At 46.0% G+C, this 9,849-nt stretch overlaps 1 protein-coding gene across 2 annotated transcripts in view; it reads left to right on the plus strand.

Annotated features, from left to right (window-relative positions):
• ARHGEF9 (Cdc42 guanine nucleotide exchange factor (GEF) 9) overlaps positions 1 to 9,849 on the plus strand; it is a 56,168-nt gene that overhangs the window by 21,147 nt on the left and 25,172 nt on the right. For both annotated transcript variants that reach the window (XM_009999643.1, XM_009999642.1), the window contains exon 6: positions 6,389 to 6,520. In XM_009999643.1, coding sequence (XP_009997945.1) covers positions 6,389 to 6,520 — 132 coding nt within the window. The remainder of the gene's footprint in view (positions 1 to 6,388; positions 6,521 to 9,849) is intronic.

Consider the following 9,849-nt stretch of genomic DNA (forward strand, 5'->3'; position numbering starts at 1 on the left):
AGGTTAAGAGAATAGAGAAAACTCTTCTGGTGGTTGCTTTATGATTAGAAGCCAGCACATTAAGCTGAAGATGCTATTTGCACATTTAAAAAGAACACCCACTTAAAAGTTATTTCTGAATCAGCCCTGTGTGTTGTGAGGATAATCAAGGAGCTGAGGAACACGGGCAAGGCAAAGTCAGCAGAGGGATTCCTCACTAGGGATTCCTCACTAACAGGCCTTCACTCTCCTACATTTTTGCTATGTGTTTTAAAAAAAACCATACTAAAATTATGTTCTCCTTTTCTTTTTGTCCCCGATTTAAAAAAAAAATCATTGTATGTATGTAATCTGTAAATAGGGTTTTTGAAGCAGCCTGAGGACAAATATTTTTGTAAATCCCTCTTTATGTTGCCATCAATCCATGTGTTTAACAAGTAGACACTTAGAATGATGGAGCAGCCTTTCTTCTTCCTCATAGTCGTGATTTGGAATAACTCCACACTCAAGTCAGTGGGATCATACTGTGTAAATTAGTCTATGGGAAAGAGACAATAAACCTCTTATTTTTTTCTGGAAAAGATCTGGACAGGCTGGGAGGAGAGGGAGAGAAACAGATCCATCATCTTCTGATTATGTACATCCTTGACTGAATTAGTTTCACTGCTATAATGAAGGCTGGATTCAACCTTGGCTGTCTTGATAAAAGATAGATGGCAATCATAGCTGGTTCTTAAATGATGACTGGCTGTGAGAGCAGGGAGTGCAGGTGATTTGCTTGATTGTTTTATTGTTGTTTACTGTGAAGAAACCTCTCTCATTGACACCCAGACTCATTTTCAGAATTAGAAAACTGCTCTCAAGGAGGGACAGGACCATCAGATATATCTTCAGCCTTCAGTATATTCCATGTGATGAGCTTATGTCATTTGTAAGAAATGCTTAGACCCTCATTGTAAATAAATCTAGATTAGGGATGGATCAATTCCAAGTCTGTGAATATTCATGTGTGAGTGGAAAGTCAAGGTGACCTCCACATAGGATCTATGGAATTGCAGTTTCTTTATCTATTCCATTAGCTCAGTTGATAATTCATTTTTATTTAGCCATATCCTTGATAATTCATTCCTGCTTAGCAGTACCCATTCTTTATCTCCATCCGATCCTCAGGACTTGTTAAATCATTCTCCCAGGCTTTTTTCAACTATTTCAATTTTTAAGCACATATTACAGCAACATCCTGCAGCTTCTCATAATGCAGCCAAACCAGCTGCTGATCGAAGAGTTCCAATAGGAGCACAGCCCATGCCCCCATTCAATGCAAAACACCCTTTTTGCTATTTTTATTCTGTATTTTGGCTCAAGAAGAGTCATAGAGTTGTGATGAGAACACTAGAGAATGAGTTAGGTCGAGCAGAGGACTTACTGCTTGATTCTTTACGTATTGCTGATCCTAATCAAAATAGAAAAAGTAGGGGAAATGTCCTAGCTAATTTAAACAGAAGGGATTTTACTGAATCCCATGGAGTTGTGCCTGCGTGTTTCAGGAATCATATTGATCCCTCAAGATTTTCTGCATGACCCCATGAAAGTGAATTTCAGGGTCAGCATTTGAAAAATGTGAATATCCTCGAGTTAACCGAGGCCAGATTTTTTTCCAAGAACTCATGTCAGCAGGGTCTGATGGTTTAAATTGAAAATGGGACCAGGAAAGGGTGGCCTGACTCTAGTGGCAGAGCTGTAGCAGCCAGGACTTGAAGTCATAAGGAATTATTGGCAGCTTTATACAAGTGATGACTGAGCAGGATCTTTGGGGAAGATTCTGATCTCACTGACTGCTGTAAATGAGAAATAATCCAAATCACTCTTTAATAAATGTGCTCCTGTAGAAATTTGTAGGAACGTGGTCTTGACCAAAAAGCCTGGGTTGGCCTGTTGCCACGTGGGACTCACTTCTTTATTTTGTAACCTGGATTTCCAATACATAAACAGACCTAGAGAGGTGCTGCCCCTGCCTACACCAGTTCTCCAGTGCCTTTTGTCCTGTGAGTTGTTAATGGTGCAGAATGTAGGGCTTCCACCACCTCCTGCTGAGACCTTTCAATGTCTGAGAGCTCTCGATGTTACGAAGTCTTTCCTGATGTTCAACCTCTATTTCCCTTTGCTCAGCATCATCCCCTTGCTTGTAGTTAAATACCCTCAGATCAAGGCAGTCACATTTAAAGGCAGGCAGGCAAACCCAGCACACACATTTAGTTGGAGCAGGTTCAGAACAGCCTGAAAGGTCTCCTCTGGACCAGGCTTTAAACAGACCAGAGAGAGCCTGTCCCAGGCAGCCTTTATGTGCTCAGTCCCTTGTTGTGCTCTTGCCCTCTGAGAGAGAGTTACAGAGCTCAAAGGTCAGTGGATAATATCTAGATGTACCCACACCCCCCAGTACTATGAAGAGATTATTTCCACAAAGTCCATCACCATTTCTAGGTCCTTGCAAGCCCCAGGCTGGGCAGTGCTGGATGTGCAGGCACCCAAATGTGGCAGTGGGAGAGAAGGTGTGGCACATCCCTGCTGTCCCTTCTCCTGTCCTCTCCTGGTGGTCCTTGCTGGACAGCCAGCAGAGAAGCCTGTTCTCACACTCTATTTGATACCTTTTGATACAGCACTTGAACCAAGCCAAAGCAAAATGGAGCAGCAATCCTGGCAGCATTTCAGGCTCCCTCCCAGCCCTTGGGGCAGCTGCCAGCAACACTTTTCCTCCCTTTCAGACCAAGTTTTTCTCAGAGGAGGGAGGTGATGTGGCACCCATTCCCTGGGAGGGGATCTGTGGAGCTCCCTGAGCCAGTGGTGGGATGTTGGGCACAGGAGAGAGCCTTGCTCATCAGCCCAGATCAGTTTTAACTTGCTATTTCAACAGATTACTTTGGTTTATGTAGATATCTAGCTATTTCTACCAAAGATTCCCATGGGTTGCCACTTTGGCAGCTTTCAAGAATGTTAAATTTACATGAAGGGAAAATATATATAATTGAGAAGTATAATGAACACTGTCTTTTTAAACTTCTTCCCATTCTTGTTATTTACGGATCCTTTAAATCAAGACTTGGTGCCCTTAATTATGTAATAGTTGGCCTCAGCCTAATACTATGTTATTGAATCCAAGAATGACATGAAAAAAAAGATGCATGCAACCAATGTAGTGTTTTCAAACTGAGGACAGCCTGATGAGAAATCCTCCTGGGAAAAAAAATTGCATCAGAGACTGAAACAGATCCTTCTATTTTTTTTTGTTCTTCTCCCCCAGCAACAGAAGGTACCAAAAAATGAGCCTGATGAAAAGGACATTTATCTTGCTTTCCTTTTTCTGATCTTTCTGGAGCCCTTAGTGCTAATCAGCCTGTCAATCTTTAATTAAAGAACAGTGGTGTCAAGCAGAAGAGAGCCCTGCTTACTGAACATTAACTAGTGAAGGGGATTTTTTGCCCAGTGGTGACAGCAAGGGCCGTATCAGGAGGTGGGCACAGGGGAGCGGGTGGGATGGGCTGAGGAACATGCCTTAGCCTGGGACAGCATCTGCTCAGGGAATGCTCATGGAAAGAAGGAGTGGGGCAGACTGGGAAGTGGAATGTGTTGCAGCTCCCAGGGCCATGCTCTTCCTCATCCCACTGGTGCTCCCAACAGCATTTCTTTCACAACACCAGTGAAAACCCTTTGGTTCCTCCCAGTTCCTTGTTCCAGAAAGCAGTGGTCACTTACAGCCTCCTTGGGGAGCTGATCAACATCTTTGCACAGTAGCAGAGCTGACCATCTGCTGTCACACTCAGCATTAGCCCTAGGACTTGATATGTCATTCCAGCCCTGGCAGGCTTGAGGGAGCGTGAAGCACCCGTCCAGCCTGGATCTGGGTGACCTTCTGCTCCCATTACTGCACACCCAGTGCTCAGCCTCTGCCTGTGACTGCATGCAGAAAAGAGGAGTCAGCTTTCTTTTTTGCCACCCATTGAATGTAGCAGGATGCAGAGTGCAATCCCTTGATGCAGGCTGAGTTTTTTTTAATATAGGCTTATGGAATAGGTCAGGTTGAAAGAGACCTCAGGAGCACATCCAGTCTCACTCAGCCATTTTTTCAGTAGGACATCTGCCAGTTCTGAGGAACTAGAAATTCAGCCTCTTCCTTTTTTAACAGTACTTCTCTTAGCTTACAAAAGATACAAATGATCCAGCCTCTCTGGGAATTGCTTGGAAAAAAAATGGGAAAGAAATATTTTTCCAAGTTTTGTGTAGGAATGGAGGGATCCAGGTCTAGGACTGGCTTTAGAGAAGGACTGGGTGAGGCATTTCAGAAAGGTAGGACCAGGTTTGGAGGCATGTTTGGGTTAGTCATGTTAGCAAGTGGAGCAGAAAAGCAAACCCTTCCTTGGCTGCCAGCCTGCAACAGACCCCATGAGCTCCCCTGGTGGGGATGTTCCACTAGCAGAAGACAGTTCATGCTGTTGGAAAAGGTGGTATAAGAGAATCAAGTAGAAGTGTTTACAGGGTCCTCCGTGTCCTCAGGCTTGAGATGCTACCCTAGAAGTAAAAGACAAATCTGGCTGTTTTTAGCAGCCAGCCTTTTCTAGGCTCACCCCCTCTCATAAAAACTCCCATCCACAGGCTTGGATGAGTTGTCTTCTTATAAACTCATTTTTGGCCAGGAAGGGCTGCAATTTCTGGAGCTGGTGTGTTTTCTTTAGAGGCTTCTGGTTCAAGGGCTTGCATGTACCTGTGCTGTCACAGCAGGGTCCAGGAGGTACCGTGGCTGAAATCAGACCCTCACACCACACTCCTTGAGACATTCCATGATGTACAGCCTGTCCCTTCTGGGAATGACCCCGTGTTCCCAGGAAGTTATCCCTAATTAGGCCTTCAGATCCCACAGCCACAGAAGGAAGATAGAGAGGTGGATAAACACCTCGCTAAGGCGATTTGAAAGTCTGTGCTGCAGCATGATGATGCAGTGACTTAATGAAGTTGCTGTTGTCACAGGGCCCAGGGACTCAGGCAGTCACTTCCAATCAATGCTGGAAGGTTAATTACACATTTACCTGAACAGCAGTCTGAAATCCTCACCAAGAAATTAGGAGGATGACTCTTTGTTGCTTTTGTACCTACAAGTGTAAGTGGTACCAGAAACGTGTGTCTGTCTAGATCTCCCCCATAGCTGAATGAACCTTTACAAGCTGTTTGCTGAGATTTTGGGATGGTCTTGTCCCAGAAATCAGTTCTAGTTTGGCATCAATGCCAAAACTGCACCAGTTTCAGAGCCAAAAAAACCCAAGCAACCTTTGCTCTCACTTGCTCCCAAATCCTGCTCCTTACCTTTTAGCTGAAGTCATCCTGATTCCTTCTGTGGTGTTTCAGAGCAAGAGATGCACTGAGATGCCCACAGGGCAGGTGGTGGTGAACTCACTCATTTTTAATAAATAGATTTTAATTAACTTTTTTAAAAGTCCAGCTCATCCCAATTAGTGGAGGGTGACTGCATTTGTTCTCTCAGAGAGTGGGAGAGAGAGTGCTGTGTTTTCAAGACCATCTGCTCATGAATCCTTAAAAAAAACTGGAGAGGAAAATAAGCGTTAGCCGGAGGCAGAGAAGGGGTGAGGGTGTTCTGGCAGCTGGCTGGGGAGGCCGTGCCAGCCTGGGGGGGCAGAGGCTGCCAGAGGAGCTGGGGTGGTCCTGACAGATTTTTGGAGATGGGGAGCTCTAATAAACTATGGGAGAAGGGACTGGAATTGCCTGAATGAGTGGGAAGACAGGAAGCAATGTGGAGGGATGAGTTTGGCAGCTTCACAGATGGGGGAATTGATACCCCAGTGTAGATGACTTCAGGAACTGGCCTGAGACCTCGGGAGGGGATGTGCATTGGGATGGTGTTTTAAAGGGAGGGAATGCTAGAGAATTTGCTACCCTGAGGATAAAGTGCCTCTGCCATGGCCAGGAGGAAGGGGCTTTGCTCTTAGGGTGCCACTGGCACCTGCAGCAAGATGCAGGGTCTTGGGGGTGCCTGGTGAGGGGAGAACAGGGGTAGTGTCTGGAGCAGCAGTTCTGCTGTTTCTTTTGTCATTGCAGCATGAACCATAATGACCATGCATCGAGTGTCCACACGTGTACTTCAGTTATAGAATCATAGGATCATTTTGGTTGGAAAAGACCTTTCAGATCATTAAGTCAAATCATTAAATGCAATTACTTCCCTTCCTTCAGAATTATCCCCTATCCCCGGTTTCTGGTCTGAAGTCAGACCAGTGGCTTTGAGAGCTGCAGAAGGGCCAAAATCATATTTAGTTATTGCTCCTCCCTGTCCTGCAAAGGGAAATGGATCCACTGTCCTGCTGGGAGCAGCAGCTCACTCAGCCTTGTTCTCTGTGTCCTCTAGGGAGATGATATCTTGGACCGCAGCTCAGAGCTGATCTATACAGGAGAGATGTCCTGGATTTACCAGCCTTATGGACGGAACCAGCAGCGTGTTTTCTTTCTCTTTGATCACCAGATGGTTCTCTGCAAGAAGGTAAGGACATCCAGGCAGAAAGCAGTACGGCTAAGGACATGATGCAAACAGGCTTTCCAGTCCAAAGTGGTTTTTAGGGCAAGGTGACCGTTTGCTGTACATGTGGAAGAGGACATGGATAGCACTGAGGAAGGGCAATCCACATGCTAGAAGTACTGAATTCCAGGATGGTGAGTATACCCTGACAGAGATATTTAGATGCTTGTAGCAAATCCAGCCTCCACTTGTTCATTTCATGCCTTTTTCTGATGTGACCCTTGCTTGGCTCGTTGCCTCACTGCTACTTTTGGGTTTTGGCTGCAGCGTGTGATTGGGGATTAGATAGCCCTGGAATTTCTGTATGAGCTGTGAAGCCTGGCACTTGGGCAGACAACTCAATTACTGCACTCAAATGATGTTCACTGCCTGTTGAAGAACTCTGGGGCAGCAGCCTGGTCTGTAGCAGGGTCTGTGTGCTGTCACCTGGGGAAATGCTTTTTAAGCCTCACCTCAGGTAGCTGCTGTGCTGAACAGCAGCAGGTGAACCTGTTTTGGAGCAGCTGCGTTAAGCAGCAGCGTCATAGTTGCGTTGCTGCAGCCCTGCTGGGGTGATCCTAGCTCATTTTCATCACAAGTGTTCAAAGTGAGGTGATGGAGTGTAAGTCCTGGGCAGCTCTCTCTCCTGAGGGACGGGGATTCCAGTGCAGCCGGACTGCCCTGGACCGAGCCGTGGGCTCTCCGGCCAGACCCCCCGGGCTGTGTCCCTGTCACACCCCATGTGCTCGGGGCAGGGGAGTGGGACGAGGTGGCAGCCCCAGGAGGGCCCTGCAGGAAGGCGGGGGCAGCGGGGGCGGCTCCTGACTCACCGCGGCATCACTGCACCGAGCTGCGGCCTGTGCCGCTCAGTGGGTGGCACTTTCTCCTCCTGAGTCATGGTTGACTGAAATCTTGCCTTCTGGAATGTTTGTGCTTATTTTTCCCCTCCTCCTTGCTGTGCCTTTTACTTCTTTCCTGGCTGTGTAAAAAAAATAACCACAGAGCAACAATAACAAAGTCAGACGTTCAGAGAGCTGTCAAAATCAGTCTGGAGGTATCCAGCTGGGTTTAATTTTTAATCTTGACCTCCTACACTTTGATTGTGACACTGAATTTCTGATTCATGAGGCAGCATCCAGTCTGGCTTGCACTGGGTCTGATCCAGAGAGGTATAAAGTGTTCCCTTGAAATCAGAGCTGGGATTTCCGTGGTCATCAGTATGAGCAGAGTGTTCAGCAGTGCCCAGCAGGCTGCTGGGGGCTCCGAAGGTTTGATCAGTATGCAAACAGTGTTAGTGGGACACTGCCCTCTTCCCTTAGGTATTCAAAAGGCATCTTGTGGAGTGTGTGAGGCAGTGCTGCACAAGAGATGCCTTCACAGGAAAACACCCTGCAGATCTCAGCTGTCTCGGAAACACCACAGGCACAGTGTTCTGGATCTTCCTGGCAGAGACTGGCTCCATGTCAGGGTCTGGCAGGCTCTTCTGCCACTACCCAAGGTCTTGTGGGACAGTAACCCAATGAGATTGAGGGTGACAGGGCAGAGGGTAGGAACTCAGCTGGTGAACCTGATGTCCTGAGTACAGGGTTCACACCTTGGTGTAGGTTCTAGTTCTGCATCTTTTTCCAGCATCAAACTGCAGTTGTTACTTTTCAGAGCGTTGGGGTAGGGGGGGAGATGGGGTTACAGCTGGACTCTTCCATCTTACTAATGTTTTCCATGAATATTGTTAGGAAAGATTGAGTATGGAATTCAGAGGAGCATTAGTTCACATTCTGGGATCATACATCCTATCTAAAATAAATGTGAATATTTTCTTGAGTCTTGTGTCAGGCTTTGCTGTTACATGTCCCAGCAGGCAATCATCTAACAGGACAACCTCTGCTTTAGAGCCAGAGAACTCTATCCTGGGGCTTTCATAGTGAAGCACCATTTCAATCAAGGTGTGGGCCAGCTTTTCTTACCCCATGCTTTAAAATTATTCTCTAAGGGAGATCAAATATAACCCAAAAGCAGGATGAAGACAGCAGGTCTGCAGGGGTGCTGGTGCTCCTGGGGTCATCTGCAGCACATGCCAGTCATAGAAATGAAAGTGCTTGAGAGCTTGTGATATGCTTTCATGTCCCACCTGAACAAACCCTCAGGGAATTGGAGTTGTCTGAGTCTAGAAGGGAAAGTTAAAGATTCCCAGAAGGTCTCAGAGTTCAGACTGCTGCAAGGCTGCCAGCTCCTCTGCCATGTGTACAGGGACAATTAAGTCCTTCAGAGGTTTCCAAAGCAGCAGGTTGAACAGCACCCTCTTATTCTAGACCCAGGCAATGAGGAAAGTTGTGAACAACCTGACCTATGTTTTGCATAAAATTTGTTTAGTCAATGAGCCTGATATTTTCAGCTTTAGTGCCACTTATTGTGGCACATCTCCCTGAGTCTTCCTCTTCAGGAAATCTGCTGCATTTGTGGGTTTTCTTCAGGTATAATAAGTTAGTAGGTATGATACATCCTTAATCGTGACATGCTCTATTTAAGAATACATTTATCTTAAAATTATAATGGTTGAATGCTACCTATTGGTCAAAAGACATTTTTAATAGAATTAAGGAAATCAAGTCAATTCATTATTTCAATATATCACAGATACTTCAGTTTGATGAAAGTATGCTAGATATCCTGAGAGGCTCTAGAAGACAAGCATATATTTCAAACAAGATCTCCCATTCTCCCAAATCTCCAGTGCAGTTACCTGCATGTCATCCTCACCTTCCCTTCCTGTTGCCTCCCTTGTTTATGTTTGCAGCTGCAACAGCTCTGTGCTCTCAGGGTCCCCAGTAATGGATGTGGGTTCTGTGGTTTGACAGATGCTGGTACACGACTTTCTGATGGAACAGATACAGTTTGATATCATAAGATCTGTGACACTTCAAGATGTTGATATTCTCTGTCATTCCCTTTGAACTCTATTGTCTACAACACTTGTTACACAGTGGACTCACATTGCAAAGCCTGTCAGATTCCTGCTCACTGTTTCATGCAGTGCAAGATTAAATGATTTCTGTGTGGCAAAACTGGCTGGTATCAGCTTCACTCCTGGTTGCTAAGGTGAGGTGGTGCCCAGTAGATGCATGTTAGGTCTGGAAAGGTAGGATATGAATTCCTGCAATAGCTGGAAAAGTGCTGAGGAAAGCCTGCTTTTCTTCTGCTGCAAAATGTCCTCAGAATTCAGCTCCCAGGCAACTGATGAGCTAGATGAGTCAGTCCCAAGAGAGCACATATGTGCCCCTGTTTGTGTCTGTGCTGCAAGCTCCTCATCCCTTGGC

This window comes from Chaetura pelagica, unplaced genomic scaffold, assembly GCF_000747805.2.
Source record: "Chaetura pelagica isolate M959 unplaced genomic scaffold, ChaPel_1.0 scaffold456, whole genome shotgun sequence".
Lineage (NCBI taxonomy): Eukaryota > Metazoa > Chordata > Aves > Apodiformes > Apodidae > Chaetura > Chaetura pelagica.